The 23,954-nt window shown below is 35.9% G+C and overlaps 5 protein-coding genes across 10 annotated transcripts; 2 read left to right on the plus strand and 3 right to left on the minus strand.

Moving 5' to 3' along the window:
• Positions 1-2,209: 2,209 nt before the first annotated feature.
• On the plus strand, positions 2,210-4,181 carry LOC141723597 (uncharacterized). Its single transcript, XM_074525442.1, has 6 exons — positions 2,210-2,347; positions 2,613-2,707; positions 2,824-3,102; positions 3,430-3,586; positions 3,722-3,803; positions 3,876-4,181. Exons 1-6 carry the CDS (start codon positions 2,313-2,315, stop codon positions 4,065-4,067), a joined length of 840 nt encoding a protein of 279 aa, XP_074381543.1. The 5' UTR covers positions 2,210-2,312; the 3' UTR covers positions 4,068-4,181.
• A 1,222-nt stretch (positions 4,182-5,403) lies between these two features.
• Positions 5,404-8,159, plus strand: LOC141723596 (transcription factor PIF7-like). 2 transcript variants are annotated; one of them, XM_074525440.1, is made up of 6 exons: positions 5,404-5,651; positions 6,545-7,007; positions 7,143-7,238; positions 7,316-7,381; positions 7,473-7,871; positions 7,969-8,159. In XM_074525440.1, the coding sequence occupies exons 1-6, from the start codon at positions 5,506-5,508 to the stop codon at positions 8,083-8,085; spliced, it is 1,287 nt and encodes a 428-aa protein (XP_074381541.1). In that variant the 5' UTR covers positions 5,404-5,505; the 3' UTR covers positions 8,086-8,159. The 2 variants fall into 2 exon arrangements, with proteins under 2 accessions (XP_074381541.1, XP_074381542.1); XM_074525441.1 differs by lacking the exon at positions 5,404-5,651 and adding an exon at positions 6,183-6,454.
• A 2,060-nt stretch (positions 8,160-10,219) lies between these two features.
• Positions 10,220-14,350, minus strand: LOC141723594 (uncharacterized). Of its 5 annotated transcripts, none has more exons than XM_074525436.1 (4): positions 13,534-14,350; positions 12,747-12,803; positions 10,836-12,567; positions 10,220-10,480 (listed from the first exon to the last, which is right to left on the minus strand). In XM_074525436.1, the coding sequence occupies exon 3, from the start codon at positions 12,523-12,525 to the stop codon at positions 11,077-11,079; it is 1,449 nt and encodes a 482-aa protein (XP_074381537.1). In that variant the 5' UTR covers positions 12,526-12,567; positions 12,747-12,803; positions 13,534-14,350; the 3' UTR covers positions 10,220-10,480; positions 10,836-11,076. The 5 variants fall into 5 exon arrangements, with proteins under 5 accessions (XP_074381537.1, XP_074381540.1, XP_074381536.1 ...); XM_074525439.1 differs by lacking the exon at positions 13,534-14,350 and adding an exon at positions 13,009-13,326 and having other exon boundaries at positions 10,220-10,471; XM_074525435.1 differs by lacking the exon at positions 13,534-14,350 and adding an exon at positions 13,009-13,326.
• LOC141659899 (cytochrome P450 71A1-like) lies at positions 13,830-14,246 on the minus strand. Its single transcript, XM_074466831.1, has one exon. It carries the CDS (start codon positions 14,244-14,246, stop codon positions 13,830-13,832), a length of 417 nt encoding a protein of 138 aa, XP_074322932.1.
• A 5,644-nt stretch (positions 14,351-19,994) lies between the features above and the next one.
• On the minus strand, positions 19,995-23,037 carry LOC141659900 (uncharacterized). Its single transcript, XM_074466833.1, has 2 exons — positions 21,907-23,037; positions 19,995-21,758 (listed from the first exon to the last, which is right to left on the minus strand). The coding sequence occupies exons 1-2, from the start codon at positions 23,035-23,037 to the stop codon at positions 19,995-19,997; spliced, it is 2,895 nt and encodes a 964-aa protein (XP_074322934.1).
• Positions 23,038-23,954: the final 917 nt, after the last annotated feature.

Genomic DNA, 23,954 nt, shown 5'->3' on the forward strand with positions numbered 1-23,954 from the left:
CGAGCGGGATTGTGCGGTTCCGGGCTCTAAAATTGAAATTCATACTCGGTTTATCTAATTTAGCGAGTTGGACGGGGTTGAACCAGCTCGTTTTGTGCCGAATTTATTCCGGTTTCCGTACGAGCTGGTCCCGAATAAGCGGTTCGAACCCACACATTTGGCCGGCTCTAATTACGACATGTTTAGTTACATAGCTAAGATTTCAAAAGATGTCAATTTTAACTAAACTTGTGAGATATTGTTTACGGAATATTGACAGTTAATCATTCATTTACAGTAGAATTATTTTAGTAAAAAAACCACGTCCATCTGAAGAAGGGTACCCAGATTTACATGATAGTGTTGGTTACACCTTGGCGTTGTCTGTTCAACAAATATCAAGCACAAGGTTTTAGCATTATCTTGGCACAACCTCAATTTATAAAAATTGGTCGACTATATGTACTTACAGTATCTTCAATAATTGGAACCACTTAAAAAGGTGCTAATTTTGTCACATAATAAAAAATATTATATTTTAAATTCTCTTTTTTCATATCATTTTTTACACATTTTTTTTAAGAAACACTTCAATAGTGCCCCAAGATGTCGACTTCACTAATTTAATAAAAAAATGTATAACATAAATATAAATTAAGTTGACAACCTACTTTCTGGGATACTAACTTTTGGTACCTACAATTCGGGCTGTCAATGGATCGGATCTGGATCGGATCGGCCTTGATCCATATCCTGATCCATTTAATTTTACCGGATTCGGATCCGGATCGGATTTTTGTCGGATTTTTTATAACCCGATCCATATCCGGATCCATTAGGATCACCGGATCACGGATCAGAGCTCCGATCCGTTTATATTTAAAAAAATAAAATACAAACATAATTTCTTATATAAATCCATGAATCTGCTTCCTGCAAAAAGATGATGAGAAAGTAGATAACTTTTATATTTCTCGTTATCCAGATATCAATTTCTTATTCAGAAAAGGATTACACACTCAAATAAAATTTCTTACTTCGCCTTCTTGTCTTTCTTGGGAGTGTGAAACCCATTGATAAGCACCGTTGTTGTTGTTGTACCATTTGGATATGCTAACTTATAATCTATTATCAGAACTTTCAGACAGTGATCAATTTATAATATTTTTTTTATATAATTTATTATAATATATATATATATATTTAATAAATAATAAATTATCCGGATCGGATCATTAACGGATCGGATCGGCCTAAATCCATATCCGGTTCTTATCGGATCGGATCGTTACCGGATCGGATTTTTTTCGGATCGGATTTTTTTTTAGTTGATCCATATCCCCTCCATTAACCTTCGGATCGGACCGGATCGGACCGGATTTCCGATCCATTGACAGCCCTACCTACAATGCCAACTTTTGGCACCCCATATTGGCACTCTTTATCAACTCATTTCACACTCCAATAGTTTAATGACATCTCTCAACTCTAATAAACCAACGCCCTCCATTTGAGTCTCACAAATTATGAGTTTAAATTTGGGATTCAAAATAATCTGTGAGCATAAATTGGTGCATGTTTTAACTTTTATGTCTTCCCTATAGTCTTCCCTATAGTGATAATTTTCGAAAATATACATAAATTACAAAGCAATAATATGTCTTAAATTACAAATCGATAAAAACAATATGTTTCAGCTGTTAAATCTCATAGAACAAACAAACTATTGAAAAGTGCTCCCTGGAAAGCTGATACCTTTCTCCACCATTTGGCAAGCTGGACCTTTGGAAAAACAGTAACAATCAAGAATATTCCAAAATTTCATCTTTCAGAATAGTTTCCAACTCATTATCCACAATTTTAGTTATTCTCATTTCTTATTATGCTCTATAGTCTGCTTTCACCTATGTATATTCACTTTATACCAGCTCAAAACCTGCATTTCAAGGAATAATAATCAAGAAAGCATAATACAATGTGAACTATATTAGAATACCATAAAGCCTTCGCGAAAAGATGTTTTAGGATATAATTCGATGACTTACAGCAATGGATTCCTCATGTGCTGTTACCATAGAGGAAAAAGAGGTGTGGGGAGGGGGTAGGGTGAAGACTGTAAGTTTCTTCTTTCCTGCATGCCAAGCATATTGCACTTTGCTTTCCTTCCTGCACTGTTACATGTGCAATATATAATATACAAACCTGCAAGACTTGTCTGCTAGGCTTTCTACTTGTACAAATCTCTTGATTCCCAATTTCTGAAAAATCATTCAGTTATTGTTCAAACTATAAGGGAGACAGATTTGTGACTTTTACCGTATTGGAATAAGAGAATGGAAAACTTGATCAAACAACAGCAGCAAAAGAGGTATTTTTCACCGTTCAATGCACATGAATGAACTTTCATTTCTAATGCAGCAAGGAAATATATGAAGTTTATTTTACATAGTAGATTTACGCAGCTTTTAAACCTTGCCATTTTTCTCACTTTATGTTGTTTTAACAACAAACTCTCAAAATATTGGAGATGGCAATATGTTTTTTACTGAACTTCCTATCACCAACTTGATCTGTTGTTCAATTAAACAAGCTTAGTGCTCTTGTTCTAAATCTTTTTACCTGATCCATGTTAGGGTGAAAAATTCTGGAGGAGGACAAGCCAGCAAGGAAATATTGACTGCTAAAGGAACAAGGATACCACTGCAACAAACAGAATCCTTTAAGAGAGGTTTTCCTGTATTCTGAACCTCCACCCCCCCCCCCTCCAATATCCCGAAACTATGTTTTCATATACAAAAAAATACACTGGACTTAACATCTATAAATTTGTTCTGTTTTGGGTAGATAAAAGATCACAAAACTGGTTCCAGAGACAATTCTCTAACCAAATGAGTCCTGACTTTGACTCTGAAGACGGTGATCATGCCACAGCAGTTGCAGCAGCTACATTTGCCATATATTCAAATGACGAATCAAGAGTAGGGTACAACCAGAAAATCAATAGACAGGGTCCTAATTCCCCAATTTCTAGGATGAACACCAGAAAAGAAGACCCCATTCGGTTTCCAGAACCAGGTAGAGTATCTAGACGACCATCAAGTAACAATACCAGAGGAAGACAAGGTAAATGTTATATTTTAACCTTGCCTGAAAATATGTTGAAAACTATAGTTCTTGAGTTATCGAGTGATTAGAAACCTTTGCAAGTGAGTTGCTCCCTGGTATGCTTTATAAATAATTAGTTTTAAAGAGAAACAAGCTAGAACCCATGTTTTTTTTGTATAACTTTTACCTTGTCTTTGTGTGAATACTATAAATTTTATAAACTTTAATCAACAGTTGTTGTTTGTGGAGGAGAGAAATAACTAAAATAGTAAATCCTGCAATCCTGCAATCAAGTAAAATATAATATGTCATTATGATATAGATAACATTAATCTGAATTTGTAGAATCATCTATGAGAAGGCCAGTAGGAAGTGAGTCATCTAGGCCAGCAACCCCTGCTACTGGAAATGAAATATTTATCCGAAATTCTACCCAAGGTAGAAACGGAAACACCAGAGCGGAGGCTTGGGAAGAAGCCGAGAATGCAAAGATTCATAAACGGTAAACCTTTTTAAGTTTTCACTTAATCAGGATAGACGATTTTGTATGGGAGATTAAAAAATATCTGGTAAAATATATAAATTAAGGATAATGTACGAGCTAATAGTAGCATTGATACATTTCCGCACAAATCAGATATGAGAAGATGAGTTCCGATATTCTTGCTTGGGAGAATGAGAAGAAAAAGAAAGCTAAGCTTCAAATGGAGAGGAGAAAGGTTAAAACTTGGGACTCCCAGATAATTTTTGTCAGCTCACAAGAACTTTACTGACAAGTTGTTGTCATGCAGGGTGAACTAGATCGGAGAAGGGCAAGAAATTCACAGCATTACCAATTTAAGCTAGCCAAAATTGATAATATTGCTCAAGTAGCAAGAGCACAGCTTGAAGAGAAAAAGAAAAACGACAAGATAAAAGTACAAGAACGAGCAAAGAAGATGAAATCATCTGGGAAAGTTCATACCTCTTGCTTATGCTTCTGAATGTCCAAACTCCATGATGTATTAATGTAAAATATATAAAAAGTAAATGTGTGTTACTTAAACTATATAAGTAATTGATTATATATAATCATACAAGAGTGCTATTTATCATTACATGGTCATGGTAATTAGTATGATTTGAATAAAACAGGTATGTCATATACAACATTTCTATGCTACTGGCTTGGGAAAAAATAATAACAATAATATGCAATTGCATAAAAAGTACTAGAATGTCATGTAGCAGGCTCTCTTAACTTTGTAGCTCATTCAAATTACCCCTTCACATCAACAAACATAACTTCCAAATCCTCCTGAACATGTTAGAGAAAGATGAGGTAATTTTAGCATTTAAACGATTGTTTTGTTTCTTGGTTTGTTATTTATAGCCAGAGACGATTTTTTCTAGGAAATGAAGAAAATAATTGTGACTCGAAAAGTTACTATCAAACCCTTGTGCACCGGACAGGTAATATAATAGGACTAAGGAGTTTAAAAGGATCTGAAAGAGACAATTTCCTGAAAATAATTATCATTAACCAACTTTGCCAACTAATGATGTCAAATGTGACATCCTCTAGGATGTAAAACTTGCAAGATGGGAACTACTTGCTCTTGGACATTGACTACCCAAAAACTCTTTAAATATAGTGAATGGGATTGATAGACATGGATCATTTGGCCTTTGGAATGATAATAAAGCTAGAAGCTTGATAGGTTATATATCAAAGTAGCATTAATACATGATCTGGAAGAATTTATGTCCTTTAAACTTGACAACTACTTGTTGCTTAGTACTAGAAAAATTTAAATGAATCCAATTAATATTTACCTTCTTAATCTGACAGATTATCAATCTATTAAAATTACAGGTTAACTCACAAATTAACAGTTAAACTAATAGTTATAGCATTTAAATTAACAGTTGATAGAATTCTGAAACTAAACAGATTTGGGAACTAGATAAATTCTAAGCTAATGAAAAGAATTAGAAAGGACTAGGTATCTTATAACTTCATCAACTAATAGTCTAATGGACGTTGGTCTATAATATGAGAGGGTTGGCAAACCATCTATCCGTGTTCACGAAAATTTACAACGGATAGATGGTTATATGCATTAATTGTAGGAGGGAGGGACTATTATTTATTGGTGTGAATAAATAGAATTATACACACCCAAAGAAAACAAGAGATATATATATATATACCAGACTTATCTACACCACATATTCTTCTTTATAATAAATAAGAATCTCCATCAACCAAAATGTTACATTCTAAAATGGGGACCTCGTAGACAAGGAAATGAGGAAAGAATCCAACTTTAAAATCATACCCAAACTCAACACATTCACTGTATTCTTCTCTTCTGTGTGTCTGAGAGAGAAGCAACAAAGCAACACACACATAGATATATATTAAATAGAGTATAAAATATGAGTAGAAAGGATTACACAGTAGCAGAGGGTGATCTGAGGAGGCACTTAAGACAAGCAGAGAAAGTTGGAGCAGAGGCTGAGGGAAACAGAAGGTCCACTCACGTGCACAACCATCAGAAATCCTACCATCATCTTGTCTGCATGTATGTATCCATTGCACCACCACTATTTTTACATATTCTTCTGCAACTCGTCTGTACGAAATTCTTCCAAGTTCACATTCATGTGGATTTTTCGATACTTCTTGTGACTCGCCAACATTCAAAAATAGCTCATGTAGTCAAGATAAACATAATACCTGCTTCTGTTGCTAGTTATCTTATTGCTTTCTCAGCAGAACATTTTGCTATGATTGCCATGTACTTCTTTTCGAACGGTCCACTTTACTTTATGCTATGCACCTGCCTTTACAAAAAAATCATGAAACATACACCTGCACATATGTAGTTATTGTGATTCAATAAATTTTTATTAACCTAGCCATGGTTCTCTGAAAAGAAATCTTTAGATCTCCTGGACTAACTGGTGAAGTCCTTGTTCGGCATTTATTTCTAATACCATGAAAGTAGTTTTCCCGTCTTTTGTCCAACTAGAAAGTGTTTGGTAAAATTACCACAGCTTCTTTCTTCAAGAGCTGCTTTTACTAAACACTTATCGGGGGTTTTCTCGCAGCAGATTTTGTTGGCCACAACAATGTCAAACTGACTCAAAAACCGGAATCCTTCTACTTGATAATTGTGCTAAAAGGATATAGGCCTTTATTTTTTTCCTTTTTGAGGATAAGCTTTGTGTTACTTGCAATGTAGCTTTTTCGGTTTTTATTCATCTCTTCTTCCCTTGGGAATATATTTATTATTCTCAACTTGTCTTGTATGATAAGCTTATTATGATGCCCTGTGCAAGTGGAACTTTGTACACGAAAAATAATTGCAGGAAGAATGCAAAAGTACAACTTTGCTCCTAATATGTGATATTTCTAGTTTATGATATAATTAGGAAAAGAAAAGAAACTAACCCAAGGTTGCTTCAAATCCAGGTCAAATTTTGATATTACAGAGCTGGGATGGGAGAATGGCCAGCCATCAATGCATGAACATGTGGGGGGCCTTCCTTCTGTTCCAAATTCAGAAACCACGTGGGATAGGACCGACGATACACTTGAGTCCATTGTTCATCAAGCTACATACCCAAACATAAACTTACCTGAATTTGATCATCACCTGAATCACAATCATCACTTGACAAACAAGAACTCCGCTGTCACACCCTCAACCAGAATATGGGGGGAAAATTCCATCCAAATGGAAGTGAATCCGCCAGTGTACACCAAGAAACGGGTCCAGTCATTAGAACACTCAGATCAATGTGGCGGGGTGAATAACTTTACCAGTAATCACCAAAAGCATGCTGATAAGAGGTCATGTGGCAGTGGCAATGCAACCTTTGCTAGAAAAGATGATACAGCTTTAGATGAGGATTCAGCTTGCCAATATGCATCTGTAAGTTAGAAATATTTCACGAAAGTGACACTGTTTCAGACTTCTATTATATATTGTCTATACAAAGTAATATAGATGCATATACTGCAGTCAACTTGGTACATCATTGTACAGTGTTCTTATGATCTTTAACAGCCAGATGATGAAGAGCCAGTAAACAAGGGTGAAACAGTTAAATCCCACTCAAATAAACGAAGCAGAGTAGCTGCTGTTCATAATCAATCAGAAAGGGTATCTTTCAATGATTTCAATGTCTTGCTGAGTTTTACAAACTGCAAATTGATAAGTGTTTTCCTATACTTGCACAGAAACGTAGAGACAGGATCAACCAGAAGATGAAAACTCTGCAGAGGCTGGTGCCAAATGCAAATAAGGTGTTTCTCGCTTTGTTTTAAGTTGGAAGAAGTTGTGCTATAAAAAATTAAGTAGATGCTTATGTTTGTCCTGAAAAAAAAACCTCTGCAGACTGATAAAGCTTCAATGCTCGATGAGGTAATTGAGCACTTGAAACAACTTCAAGCACAAGTTCAGATGATGAGCACTAGAAATATACCCCATATGATGATGCCTCTAGGAATGCAGCAACAACTACAGATGTCTCTTCTTGCACGGATGGGAATGGGTGTTGGCCCAGGGATGAACATTGACATGACTAACATAGCTCAAACTGCATCTCAACCTCATTCTTCCTTTATCCACCCTAACTCTGTCACCACAGCGGCAACTCCCACATTCATCCCGCCACAGTTTATGTTTCCACCCATAATTGCAAGACAAGTTCAGCCACAAGAAAGCACGGTTCAGGGCGCTACAAGCACTAATCCTGTTCCATTCAATGATCCATACAGAGCATTTCTAGCACAAGTATGTTTGTAAGATGCAACAATCATCTACCATAAATGCAAAATCCCACTTTCACATGTTTAAATGTTACTGTTTACTGATTACATCTTTCCTGCAGTCCATGAATATGGAACTCAACAACAAGATGGCTGCAGCAGTCTATCAGCAACAATTTATTCAGGCAGCACAGACAACAAATGGCACTTTGCACTCAAAACATGTACAAAGAGAGTAATGCAAACTGCTTTTATTTACCATCTCAAAAATGTTAAATTCACAAAAATATAATTATCACTATATTTATCTTGATCCTGAAGCCTACTACAGATATGTAGAATCTAATACTATAATTACCAGCATATAGTTGCTAGTTGCTACATAAAGAAGTAGTTAACATGCACAAGCTGTAGCAACAGAGTTTTGATAATGCCCCCCCCCCCCCCAAGGTGTGTTCTATATTTTCAATGCATTAGACTTGTTAGTATACATGGAGAAGAGCTAGTGCTAGAACCCATGATCTCTGACCATGAGGGATATAAGATGAGTTACGAGTCTCAATGTACAAAGCTTGTCTTCTCAATTGGTTATATTCATTCTTTTGGAAGTCTAATTAGGAGAAACAGCTCTTAGAAGGGCACTTCTGGTTCAGAATCTTGTTCTTGTAATGATTAGGACCCACGAACTGGGAACCAGACAATTTTCAGTATTCAAGTAACTGACCTTCCCCATTTATTTACAAAATATATAGCTGGCTAAGAATCAGGAAGGTCACTCAAAATGCAATACCAAAATATACTGAAATTTCCAAATAGCAGTTAATCGAATTTAGAAGTAAGATATATATTAGTAAAACCAAACACATTAATATTAACATGAACTATGAAAATTTTAATTATAGCAATTAACCTAGAAGGAGCCACATGGGAAAAAAAGCTATAAACCCAAATTTGGATTTAGGAAGATAGAAGTCCTTTGCTGGAAGTTCATTGTCTGGTTGTGGAGAGGCAACTGGATCATGATATCAACTCCCATCGCTTTCATCAGAACTGCCCGTTTGGAAAGAAGTAGAACACCCGAATTAAAAGTACTAAATTAGAAGCTTTCTAGGTAAGATTACAATAATTAAACAACATAACTATATAGACTTCAATCACCAGTACATAATTTAATGATCATCTTTTTATATAGTATTGACAGACTAGGACAGACATATATCGAGCATCTTAACTATGTTTCATCCATATTCGTTCACGGCATTCATTATATCAGTTACACCACAGCTTATGTATGTCAGTATGTATATATCTCACAGATGGACCAATAAATAATCGTATACAGATTCATGAGGGTTTCGATAAAAACACATCCTCCAATTGATCATCCTAGAGGAGCCAGTATTCTTAATTTAGTAACATGTAAATTGGACAGTGACGCAATATACTACTATCTGTGTATGAATGGCGGAGCCAACTTCAATTTCATGGCACACAAGTATAATGTATTTCCACTCCCAGCTCAATAAATTATCAAGGACCATATACTCATTAGTCACAGACTGGATGATTGAACAAGTGTAAGGGGATATCTCACCAACCCTTTTAATGAGATAGTACTAATATTCTTTTGACATTTCCAAGCGGAGAAGATTAAGGGGTGTGAGTAGGGATTTCAACACCAGCACTGCCTGAAGACCCAGCACCAGGGTCCTATAATTTACTACCCTCTTAAATCTTGAAGATGACAGTCATATAAAAAAAAATCAGAGTCGAACAATGAAGGGGATGGATTACAGTATATAATTAAGGTACATGCAGACAATTTATAGAGGGACACATAGCATACCTTGAGGCGACAGAAGTGCCTAGCTCCTCATTTCCATTGAATTCCTAGGCTTTATTTGCATGTAGTAATGCGACACAATGATATTACTATGGTTAGGGTATTACTGATTTGGGTTGATTGTAACAGGTCACAAACACACACAAGCATGTAACATGTATGACACATTTAACCACGGAAAAAGGTTGGAACAGATTCTGTGAACTTGAAGATAAAATTATTGTTGGTTGTTATAATCCACAGGTGCATTTGTACATAGTATAACCACCATTACCGCAGGCTGAGGCACGTGATTTTGTGTCTTCTTACGGACCAACTCAGATACTGCCAGTATCGTACATTTAAGAATTATAATTCTGATGCAATCTATTGCCTTTTCTTTAAGAGTTGAATGCTATGAATGAAGCGTGTTACCCAGAATCAGCCAACAATCGCAACATCCAATTTCCAGTTCAACAGTGCTATATTTTTGTTGTTGTTTCTCCTGGAATCTATGATTATGGCAGTGCTCATAACAATAGTTACAAAAGTGATAAAAACATGTAAATGTCATTTTATATATGTAATGAACTTATATATATGTTCATGCAAACATATAAAAAATTATACATCATGCTTAATGTCTTGACAATTAATACAGCATAAGATATGCAATAAGCATGAATACAAGGATGAGTTGGTCGTATCTTTGAGGCAGGTGATACAAACCAAATAGTCTCCTTTCAGTCCAGTGCTCTCCTTTCATATTTCATCAGCTCTTTGACTGCATAAGTCCTCACATCCTAGTGACACTGAAAAATATTAGCAAGAAATTGTATAATTAAAAGAGAAAAATGATGAGCCATCAACAAGATATTTATGGCATGTGATAGGACAATGCCATGGTCACACTTTGTGACAAAGGATTTCTGATACGAGTTTCAGAGACTCGAATCTTGAAATACTTCATAATAAAATTGTAAATATGGATGCCCAAACTCATCTTTAGATGTTATTGTGATGTAACTTTTAGGACAAACTAAATTATCAATAATTTACTGAAAGAGGCGAGGATTTTAACAATCTTTTAAAAAAGATATGTGTGCTACATGTGTATTTTTTTTGTTGCTAAGAAGAGTAGTACAACAGCACTTTGCACGCGAATACCTAGCAGTACCAACGATCAGGTTCCTCAAATCTCATTGCACAGAGGCTTGTCAATTTGATCTTATTCCGACTTTGAAGCTCCAAATTTGTATTTGTTTTATCCTCTATGACACAGTACTAGGATACAAGACATGTACACCCAGGACCTGTACCCTGCCCTCTTCTCCAGGTGATAGAATATTTAGAAGGCAAACGGCTTTATGCTAAAGAGCTTAATATAATATTAGTAATCATGTGCAATTCATTTCCTTGGACTATTCGGATTACTTAATACGGCCTCAAATGCACCCACCAAAGCTTTGACCTTACTTTTCCTGCTCCGAACAAGCCTGTTTGCAGTCTCTTCAATTACATCATTAACCAAAGCCCAGGTCTCTTCCCTTGCTTCCATGTCTTGGTGTTTAAGAGTAACTTTCTCCGTTTCTGAATCAGTTTCATTTTTGACTCCGTCACTTGAAATTGTCCTCAAGCTTATGTATCCCGTGTCTGAAATACCATTTTGGTCCTCATCCAATGCCTCTTGATGCCTAAAATTGAGTCGACTTGGACTCATGTCTTCAAGTTGGATATCAAGTACAATACCACGCCTGAATCGGAGCTTTTGGGATGATGGCCAGTCTTTATCTTCTAAACTAAGGACTTGAAATCTTGGAGTCCTCATATTTTCCACTTCCAGCTCAGTTGTCGAGTACTCACTTTCAGAATTATCAATGTCAAAGGCACTGTCATCACTTTGCATTGCCTCAGGTGGTGACGCGGTTGATGACTGTGAATTTAATGAAGACAATGATGTATGTGTGTTAATTGGAGGAGGCAAATGTGAGGCCTTCACCGTACATTCACCATATCCCAAACCTTTGTCCTCAGAAACCTGGGATGAACCAGAACTTCCTCTTTTAACCAGTCCTACAGCTTGGTTTCCGGCCTGTGCTCCAACATGATGTGGTGTCTTCTTTACAACACATTCACTTGGAGTTGGAGGGTACTTTCCTTCTACTTCTTTTATTTGCATTCGGTTTTTTAAGGTAGATGGTACATTTTTTAACTTCTTGACGCAGTCAGATTGTGTTCTCAAAATCCTCTTGGTAGATGACATGGAAGATAAAGAAAACTTTTCTCGCCCCAAGATTTTCTTCTTTTCTATTTTGGAGTTCTCTGTTTCTTTGTTCACTTTCTCCTCACTGTTTGTTTTACCAATTGCACCCCCAGCTGAACTCACATAGAGAGGTTCTGAATTTTTGGGTATTTCACTGTGTCTTGTACTTAATCGTTGTGTGGCAGCCAGAGAGGATGTTTTTGGCCTTGGGACTCTCGAATGCTTCTCAGAAGCATAATTTATCTGACTTGGCGACGAGGTCTGTCGTCTTAAAGAGATGCTTGCTTTCTTAGAGGATTCTTGAATTTCTTTCTTTAAAACCTCGTAATTTCTGGCTGTTTTTCTGGTAGAATCTAGTGAATTTCTTCTCACCAAGGACCTTCTAACCTTTGTCGTCTCGGGATCACTCTTGAACCCATTTTTGCAAAAGTCATGGCATGATCCACAAGAGGCACTACGGTAACGTGACATCCTTTTTGCTACCCGAATTTGATCATCACAGTTTGCATTTGAGAGTCTTCTTAAATGACCATCTTTTTCTTCATCTGTCTCTGTGTTCACCAGGGTATCAATTGTCACCTCAGCCATCTTCATAGAACACAGACTATCAAACACAAACGAGATCCACAAATCAACCTGCTTCAATAAGAGCCTAATTCATTCAGTGCAAGAAATAACAAGACTAAAGTGCCTAATAAAGAATCAAATTCATTTCGTAATTTGAAGTTATATTAGTCACGTGCAGCCTAAAAATAACTCAAAATTCTAACTAGCAGAAAAAATAAAATCGAAATCGAAATGCTCAACGCCCTAACCTCAGACAACAAATGCGGATATCCAAAAAATTATAGATGTAGTCAATCAAGCCAAACCTGGAAAAAATGTCACACAGATTTTAGATATTGCTGCTACAACTTATGAGGGCCATGTCAAAACCAATGAGTTCTTGGCTAAATGCAACATTTTCTCAGAAAAAAACACCTAAAATTATATTGGACATGCATGCATGCATGAATAAAATTTCTTTTAATTACGAATTCATAAAAGTATAAGGAAGCGAATTAGATTAGGTCTTACCTTGTTATCTCTTGCTATTCAGCTTCATTTGAAAACCCATCAACATGAAACGGGTTTCATGTTGATGAATCTTTTTTGGACTTTGTGGAGAAACCAAATAAAAGAACGAGAAGATGATATTATATGGAGTAAATTTTTAATGTGCTGAAATATTTCCAGATATTAAGAGCTTCATCACCTGGAATTCAATCTAACAAATTGTGGGTTTACTCTGTCATAATCCCAGTTTAAGGGATTATTTGGTAGTGACAGACTGTAAACCTGTGCAAATGTTATTTTGGGCGCAGGTTAAGTACAATAAACTTTGCGGAAAGTTATAGGCGATTTTCTAATCTTATTTTTAGAGGAGTAGGAAGCACTAGTTACCTGAGATGCACAATAAGTGTATTGGACCGGGTTTACTTTCATTTTTTTTTTATCGAATCAAACTTTTATTCGTTTTGAGTAAAATGCACACCGTGTACCTCTAGTTTCATGATTGTGCACTTTGTGTACCTGTGATTTCATATCTAGCAAACTGTGTACCTGAAGTTACCGGATTCTTGCAAAGTGTGTACTTCCGTTAGATTGAAGTTAACACCGTTAGTATGCAAAGGGCAGCACAGATATTTCCAGTTTTCGGTTAGAGCATTAGGAGCTCTAAGGAGTAGTTTTCACCATCAGGACCTTATAAGAACATTAACTTACTTGTAACCAATGACATCAACACATATCAACACGAAGAACATCCAAATCAAATTATGCAAAAAATATTTCAAACATATAACACCGGTACTGATTGTATGATCCGACCCTTTATGATGCATTTGAGACTTAATTGATCATGTTTGGTACAAGACAAAGATCATTCTTCTTGTGCATTGTGCCAGTCCCATTGAAATTCCTGGACACATTCTCCTGCCTGCTCCGAAAGGTATCAGCTCAAAATCCTGTCCTCTAAAATCAATGCTACTATCTGTGAATCTTTCGGGAAAAAACTCGTCTGGACTTTCCCAAGATTCAGGATCCCTTCCTATAGCATATGCATTTATGTATACACGTGTTTTAGCTTCAATTTCATAGCCACTTACCACACATTTTTCAATCGTTTCTCGAGGCACAAGAAGTGGAGCAGGTGGGTGCAATCTCGTTGCCTCCTTCACTATCGCTTTAAGATAAACAAGCTTTTGCAAGTCGTTTTCGTCTATAAATCCCTTATTGCCGGTTCTCTCTCTAATCTCTTGTTGCGCCTTCTGCATTTTTGTGGGGTTCTTGATTAATAAAGTCATGGCCCATACCACAGCTGCTGCACTTGTGCCTGTCCCTGCAACTACAACATTCTGGCAAAACAATATATTAGTACAAAATTGTTGTCTTTTTCATTTGTAAAGTCAAGTTTAGGGGGTAAAAAAACTGGAAATGTCTGTGGTGCCCTTTGCATACTAACGGTGTTAACTTCAATCTAACGGAAGTACACACTTTGCAAGAATCCGGTAACTTCTGGTACACAGTTTGCTAGATATGAAATCACAGGTACACAAAGTGCACATTCGTGAAACTAGAGGTACACGGTGTGCATTTTACTCATTCGTTTTTATCTGGAATTTTTTAAATCCGTCCTTTTTATTTAGATTTTTTAGATATCCGGCCGGGTTAATTTTCATGAGAAAAGAAGACTCGCTTAATATCCGCAGACCAAATTGAATCTAACCGAATTTTTTCCGAATCAGTCTTTCTGATTTTCTCCGAATTGAATTTTGGGTCTCGACTTTTTTGAACATCACCCAAAAGTATAATTTCAAAATTTTTAATGAACAATATTGCATAATATACGGCGACTAGCGAGTTTTAATTTAAAGGCGTATATGATTGCACGCATTTGTTTTTCAATTTATAAATTTGAAGATGTATATGGATGTATTTTAACTTTTAAATTACTCGTAAGTTACGACTTAAAAGTATTTTTTAACTTATAAATTATTTGTAAGTTAATATCTGCAAGGAGCCGACTTCTCCCTTCAATTACTAGATCTTATGTTCATTTACTTTATTACCAGGATAACGGGTAATTTTTTCTAAAATATTGTGATAGCAATTTGCAAATATTAGCAGAATAGAAAGGGTGACGAGAAAGAAGAGTATATCTATGAAAAAAGATTTATTCACTAGGATAGCAAATAATAAACTATTTTCAATATTAACTTTATTTAATTACAACGAGAAATATTGATATGTTTAGTGGGATAAATTTGTAATTTAAAACCCGTCGTAAAGTATTTTGACAGTATGATTTTTAGGTTTACAATTGTGTATTGTTAAAAAACGAATATGCCATTAAATATGAATAAAAACATCACAAAACGATAAGAAAAGAAAAAATAATTAAATCATCCCTCAATTATTGTTATTTTATTATTTGCATCTCTAAACTAAAGATTTTGTATTATGGGTTATTTGTCTTTTAATTTTTTTTTATTCAACTCCTCCGTCAGTGAATGATGTTACTTTTTGCTCACTAACACATGTCTTTTTCTGAATTCTTGAATTGTTATCATAATTGAAGGCATGGTTGAAGGTGTTACTGAACTTCAAATCACAAGTACTAATAACCAAACTTAAGCCCAAATCAAATTCTTTCTATTTCTAAACTTAGATTTTATGATTAGTGTAATTTCAATTTTTGATGGTTGCACTGTATTGTTCGCCGGAATTTTGAGTTTTGACCAAAAAACCTTAAATTGAGCCTATTTTTTTATTTCGTTCATACATATGTATAGATTTGTTAATTGTGCACTTAACGATTTTTTAATTTGATTTTTTCGAGGTGTTTTAGCCTCGCCCGGATTTTTCCTAGTTAAAATTTTTTGGTGACCGGATTTTTCTCAACAAGATTCTGACGGTCAATATAATCTTTTTAATGGAAGGACTTAATCGGGGAAAACTGAAAGTTAGATGACCTGAAATATGAAATTTTTAGCTCAGGGACCCAAACAATAAAATAGCAATAGTTGAGGGACGATTCAGTTTATTTTTCCTAAAAAATGATTAAAAATAATCACACCAAAAGGATAAAAGGTGAGGGCGGTGAGATATATCATGTGTTGAAGGACTTATCTCTTGTCGTCTCATATTCTGATTTCGATTTTCACTCACCCCTAATAAACAAATACTTATTATAAGGTATATGACTCTAATTAGTCAAAAAAAAAAGACAAAGCATATGGCTTCCCAATAGGCCCAAAATCTATAAAAGTTCTCAACATGGCTTCCCAATAGGCTCGATTTGGAAAAATCGGTTTGGTTGAGCATGACCTTCTTTTTTCTTGGAAAATTCAGTCCAAAATTAGAAAATTTTGGATAAAAATCCGTTTTGACCCATATAAAGAACCCAAAATTTTCAAAAAATGGGATAAAATATGATATTTTGTATAAAATTTAAAATATCTATTTTTTTTAATAAACACTTTAAATTTTTTATTATACTATTAAAAATATATAATAGTTGTTTTGATATCTAAACTAGGGTGATGGACAAATTTAGCCTTATTTTTTTATATAAAATTAACAAAAACAATCATTTTCGGAAAAGGAAACACGCAGCTAAAGATCAGGAACGCATAACAGAATTTTTCTAAAAGCTGCAACGTGTCCTTTTCCTTTTTGTAGATATGACAACTTACTGTCACATTTTATAGAACATTGTATTATTAATAGAGTCCACACCTAATTTTTAGGTGAGTGAGAAATTAAAGAGATTATTTAAGTCTTATTTTATTTTCTCTGAAGAAAAATCAATAGCCTCTTCTTGAGTAGAAGTTAGAAAAACACCATAATTTTCTCGGAGTTGCGGTAAAAGTTGACTTTATATACATAAAGTAAGTTTACCTAAAATATCTTTGTCTTTTATTTATTTAAATTTCAACCACTAATATTTTAGAAGTGTTCTGAGTTTCAAGTTTTAAAATCTATTTTTTTTAAACTAGTCATTCACCCTTCTACCAAGTTTTGAGATTCTTATTTTCTAACAAGTATACAGTTTTCAAAAAGTCTTTTCATATATAATTTATAAGTTAATAATTACTATCTATTTGAAAATAATTTTCGACATGAATTGGCATCATCAATTGTTAATAAATAAAATAAATAATTCTAATCTAGTCAGGTTTTAGGCCGCACATGTATACATGACAAAATGAGTCTAGATCCGAATAAATGAACCGAAATTCATGAAATCAAGATCTGATTTGAGAATTGAATAATACGTTCCGATAAGTATTCGAAAACAAATTTAAACCGATCTGAAAATTACTCAAACCGAAAATTTAATCGAAAATGATTCGAAATACTAGATCCGATTATAACTTTCGATCAAAATCAAATAATGTATTATATGACCCGAATTAAACAAAATTCATACTTTAAACAAATTTATGTTTATGATAATATAATTATTTAATCATATTTTTTTATTAAGTACATTATATTATAATAAAAGTATCAAATTTTATAAAAAAAATATTCTTTAAGTCTCACAAATTAGAAAAATGAATAAATTGTAATCCGAAAATATTATAATCGAATTTAACCTGTATCAAATTGTGTTCGATCTTAATCTGAGTTCCATCCAAATTTAATCCAAATTAGACCTGAACTGAATCGTATTCGGTCCGGAAAATCTTCAAATATATCATAATTTAAAATTAAATTCGATCCAAAATTCATCCGATCAGAAATCGAATTCTAAAAAAAGTCTGATCCATTTGTTTCTACCGGCTTTTTAAAGCCATGTTCCCCGCCAAGAGCATCTATGACGGGGTTGTTTTTTTTTTTTTTTTTTGAGTAAATCGTACTTGCATTCAAATATCAAGTTCTAACACATGGGAAATAAAATCAGGAGGAGTGGCATACCACTCTCCTTTATCTGACATAAAATAGGTAGCTCTAGCTAATTCATGTGCCACCTTATTCGCAGATCTAAATGCAAACTGAATAAGCACTTGATTTACGTGCTTTGATAAATGGACACAATCATCCACTATGGTTCCGAAAAAAGATTGATCTGGAGCTTTCTTACATGCCTGCACTACTGCCTTTGAATCAGTTTCAAACACACACCTTTCATACTGTAATTCAATGATCCATGACAGTGCTTCCTTTAGCGCAATAGCTTCTGCTTCTTTTGGTCTCCAGGCCCCCTCCATCTTTTTACACATAGCTCCCCTAAACATTCCTTGTTCATCTCTGATAACCGCACCACAACCAATGCTATTATCCTGGAACACTGCAGCGTCCACGTTAACTTTAAACCATCCTGCATTCGGTTTCTCCCACTCTCTTGCACCAACTTCTTGTCGATCATTTGTAGACGATAATTGAGCTTCTCTCCAATCTCTCAACAGGTTACTAGCTGCAGCCATAACTCCAAAGGCAGATCCATTTGCCCTTTCCCAAACCCATTTATTTCTTCTGTTCCACAGACCCCAACATAGCATTCCCATTTGCACACATTGCTCCCTTGAACACTCGTCAAATACCCTTCGAATCACCATAAAAGCTGAGTCGTGAGGCGAATGTTGCACCATCATAGACATTCCTGCCAGGGACCATACTGTTTTCGCAAATTCACATGAAAACAAGACATGTGTATCTGTCTCAGTTTCAGAGTGACACCAGGGACACAAAATACTGATATTAACCTGCTTCGTTGCCAGTGCGTGAGCTGTAGGCAGACATGACTTACAAACTCGCCATAAAAAACTGGTAACCTTGCATGGTAACTTTAACGACCATAGCTTGGTCCAATACTGCTTAAACGCGTCCTCCGATTCACCTTGCAGCCAGCGATACCCACTTTTTACAGTAAATTCTCCTTTCTCATCTAGAATCCAAAACCATGAATCTGTGGTATCTTTCATCGGCAACGGGATATGTTTAATTAGCTCAGCATCTCGACTTTGGAAAATGTCATTTATTACATCATAATCCCATCTACGCCCGTCATCTTGCATTAAACTATGAATTCTGCTATCTTGAAGTTGCACAGGCATTGGAGTCATTACATATCCATTATTCACCTCCGGTAACCAAGGAACACCCCAAATACATGTATCCCTTCCATTCCCTATCCTTTTCCGAGCCCCTGCCTTAATTACCTCTATAGACGCCAAGATACTTCTCCAAACGTAACTTGGATTTGTTCCAACTTCAGCATCTAAGAAACTCGAATTAGGATAATACTTCGCCTTCATTATCGCAGAAGCTAATGGGTTAGATCCCTTAAGTAGTCTCCATCCCAGTTTAGCCAACATAGATAAATTGAACTTTCTTAACTCCCTAAGACCCAATCCACCACATTTTTTTGGCATACACATTTTACTCCATGACATCCACTTCACTCCCTTACTATTTGCCCCATTCCCCCATAAGAAAGCATTCATTTTTCTTTCAATTTCCTCACACATGGTACTTGGAATTAAGAATAAACTCATCCAGAAACTTGGTAATGTTTGAGCTGAAGAGGACAGTAGAGTTACCTTCCCCGGACGTGACAATTCTTTGTTGTACCAACCCTTCAATCTTTGCTGCACTCGATCAGTAAGAAATCCAAAGACCTCTGTTTTATTTCTGCCAACACACATAGGCATACCAAGGTACTTTCCAGGTTTTTGAACTTGTCTCACTGTGAAACTATCACATACCCCCACCCGATCATCATCAGACGTATTAGGACTGAATACGATTTCAGATTTATCATAATTTATAATCTGGCCAGACAATGCTTCATACCTCTGTAGTACACTCTTTAATATGCTTGCTTCTGACTTTGTTGCTTTAAGAAAGAAATAGCAATCGTCTGCAAAGAGTAAATGAGAGATTGTTGGTGCATTTTTTGCAATTTTACACCCATGTAATAGACCGCACTCTTCATGCTTTCGAATCATTGCACTCAAACCTTCTGCACAAAGGATATACAGGTACGGAGAGATTGGATCCCCTTGTCGTATTCCTCATTGAGGTATCACTTCCCCAAAAATTTCACCATTTCTTAGGAAACTATAAGAAACTGTTTTAATACATTGCATTACTCTTTTTATCCAGATAGCAGGAAACGCAAATCTTTCGAGCATCATTTCAATAAATGACCACTCCAACCGATCATAAGCTTTAGAGATGTCCACCTTCAATCCAGCTACTCCAACCTTCCCTTGTGTTTTCCTATGAATATAATGGTTGATCTCATATGCTATCAAAGCATTATCAGTTAGCAAACGACCTTCGATAAATGCACTTTGCTTTTCAGAAATAAGAGCATTTAACGTTGGTTTTAACCTGTTTGCCATTACTTTAGATAAAATTCGCATCAACACATTGCACAACGAGATAGGCCTAAGATCAGCCACTTTATTTGGTTGCTTCACTTTGGGAATTAGACATACCAGAGTGCGATTCACATCAGCTGGTAGCTCTCCAGTTTCGAAAAAAGTTCTACAAAACTTAGTCACATCTCCTCCTACTATCTCCCAGTATGCTCGATAGAATCCTGGATTTAAGCCATCGATCCCAGGCGATTTATCTGAGTGCATAGCAAACACAGCACGTTTAACTTCCTCCTCCACTATAGGCGAGACAAGCAACTGGCTCTGCATATCTGAAACAACCGGAAGTTCAATTCTTGCTGGCAGACTTATTCCTGTACTTGTACTGCAGAACATATTATCAAAATAATCTGTGATAATCTCTTGAATTTCAGCATCCGTTTCCTTCCAATCCCCATTCTCATTTTTCAACTTTTTAATTTTGTTATGCTCCTTTCTTGTAGAAGCGAATTTATGAAAGAATCGGGTATTTTTCTCACCCTCACGGAGCCAAAACTGTTTGGCTCTTTGACGCCAAAAAATCTCTTGCTTTTCTAATAGTTTCAGGTAATGGCACCGTGCAGTATCATATTTCTGAATCCCGAATATGTCTCTTCTGGAACGGTATCTTTGCATTTCCTTTCTATACTTCCCCATATTCAATTTCATCTCATGAATTAAACCCCCACCCCATTCTTCTAATTTCGTACAACATCTCATTATTTTTCCCATCAAATCTCCCCCATCTTCCTCTTCCCAACATGCTTGCACTATGTTTCTACATTCCCTATCCTTGATCCACATATTTTCAAACTTAAATCTTCGACCTCGTTGCACAAACACTTGTCTATTCAACTGCAGCAGTATGGGCATGTGGTCTGATGTCGTTACCTCTAGAATTTTCACTTCTGCTAACGGAAACATCTCGGTCCACCGACTTGTTGCCATTCCTCTATCCAATCTCTCTTGGATCCACGTTTCCTTTCCTCTTGATCTCTCCCATGTAAATATATCTCCAGAAAAACCCAAATCATGCAAGCCACAATCCATTATTGCCTCAGAAAATCCCTCCATCAATCTTCTAGGTTGTCTTTGCCCCCCTCTCTTCTCATCCATCGAAACGATATCATTAAAGTCTCCTATTATACACCACGGTAATACTGAGGCTACAGAAAGGTCACGAAGCATATTCCAAGATTCAACACGTCTAGTTCTATCAGGAATGCCATAATACCCAGTATACCTCCACCTTCCAGTTTGTTCGTTATTGACCTCAAAATCTATAAAATTATTACAACTATTTATAATTTGCACTGCTCCCTCATTTTTCCAGATCAAGGCAAGCCCTCCTCCATGACCTTGTACGTCGATAGCAAAACACCCTGCAAAATTTAATTTCTTACGAACTTTCTCTACCTGATTGCTTTTAACCAGAGTCTCACTAAGAAAGATGAGACTGGGCCTATACCGCTGATTGATATCCAACAGAAGTCTAACTGTTTGGAGTCGGCCAGCCCACGACAGTTACATGCTAAGAGACTCATAATATTTGGCGGGCCTGGACCCCAGGACCCGCCATTAGCAAGTTTTTTGACACATCTTTCGGTTGATTCTCATTTATTTGTAATAAATCCGGCCCATTATTTTCTCCATGCTTGCCGTTATCAACCCGCTTTCTTTTAGGGTCAATCACTATATTCTCGTCATTAGATTCCTTGTATCCCTGAGTCACATTTTCTGTTACTTGTTGTTCCCTCAAATCACGTGATTTGACTAGGATCTCGCCAACCTCGCCACCAATCTCGTGAATCCTACCATCAACATCCATGAATCTCGCACCTCCCTGATTTCCACCATGGACGTTTGAAGCTTCCCCTTGCTGCTTCTGGGTACCCCATGCATCCTTTCCCCCATCTGTATTTCGAATCCACCTTGACCCTGTATTATTTTTCGCACCCCTGGACGGTGCACGTAACCAAGTTCCGTATGCCTTGTCTATCAGCTTCTCAGGATTTGCATAAACAACGTCACACTCCCTTTCAGAATGTCCTATGATACCACAAACAAAGCAAAATGTACCAAGTTTTTCATATTTAAAATTAATCCAACTCCAATTGTTTCCTTCTCGCTTTATCTTCAATCTTCGTTTCAGCGGCCTTTTTACATTCACTGCAACCCGAATTCTTATATATGGTTTCCAGCCTCCTTCAAACGTTGTTGGGTCTGATTTGACATACTTTCCCATTGCTGCACCTATGTTTTTCAAAATGTTCTCGGAGACGAAACCTCTTGGCATATCATATATTCGTATCCACATTTCCATATCTTGTATCTCAACCGCAGTTGGATCGTCCCCCATTTCCACTTGATGAAGTACCAGCATCGACTGTTCAAAGGACCAAGGCCCTCCTTCCATAACCTTTGCTACATCCAGTTTATGATAGAATATAAACGAGTATTTCCGATCTCCCATCTCATACACTTCCATTCCTTCTCTGGGCCGCCACAATGACGCCATTAGATTTTGCATAGCTTGAAAGTTGATATTTTTCTCTGTTAAAAATTTCCCCACCAGCATATATGTTGGCTTCTGTTCAACCACCTCATTATTTGCCACCACTATTTCATCCTCCTCTTCCTCTTTGATGACAAGATTTGCATACATATCTTCTAGCGATGCTTGAGAACGCGCCATTATACTCACGTAGGTTTTAGCAGAATAAAGATGAAGACAATGAACTTGATGTTGATGAACTTACTAAGAATAATGGATGTATAAAACTGTCATATAGACAGAGAGAAAACTGTCATATAGACAGAGAGAAAACCAATACGGATTTCTAACTTCTTCCGCTGGTTCAACATATATTTCATATCTTATTCCATCAATCTCTTATTTTTTACACTCGGCCCACATATATTTCTCACTTTTTATACTCGGTCTAATATATTTCATACTTTCTTCCATTCATTTTAACTATTAAATGCTTAGGGAATATAGTTCTTTATAGTATTCTGGTGTTCTTGTTTAGGAATAAAACAGAGGGGATTAATACCAGACACAAATATGCCAGATGGTTTGTTCTTTAAATTTTTTTCCTAGTGGCCCTTAAAGGTACCTATTCTATGGTGAAAATTATACAGATCATAGAATTTAAAGACGGGGTTGACGGGGTTGTTAGTAGATTGTCAATACCTGCATCCTTAATTGCAATTTATTAGTGCTTTGTTATTGTCAATAGGTTGCAGGTCAAAAACATCAGAACTTGTCAAATTTTATTTACATACTAATATACTAGTGTCCAAAATATATTTAATCTTGCCAAATTTTAAATTTTCACATTTCACTATATATTTTACTAATATGTATATACTGTTGGGTACGTAAACTAACACTACGCCCAACAATGAGGATGTTATATATATATATATATATATCACAATTAACAAGAACAGACAATTAAACCAAATAACGAAACAAAACACGAAGACAAACAAGAATATAAATCAGTAACTGAATTGACAAAGAGATGATAGATTACTTAGCTCTAACAGAAACTTTAACAAATTTGAAAGAACTATGAACAGATGAGACGCCTAGCCTTCGAGAAG

Source organism: Apium graveolens, chromosome 5, assembly GCF_009905375.1.
Source record: "Apium graveolens cultivar Ventura chromosome 5, ASM990537v1, whole genome shotgun sequence".
NCBI lineage: Eukaryota > Viridiplantae > Streptophyta > Magnoliopsida > Apiales > Apiaceae > Apium > Apium graveolens.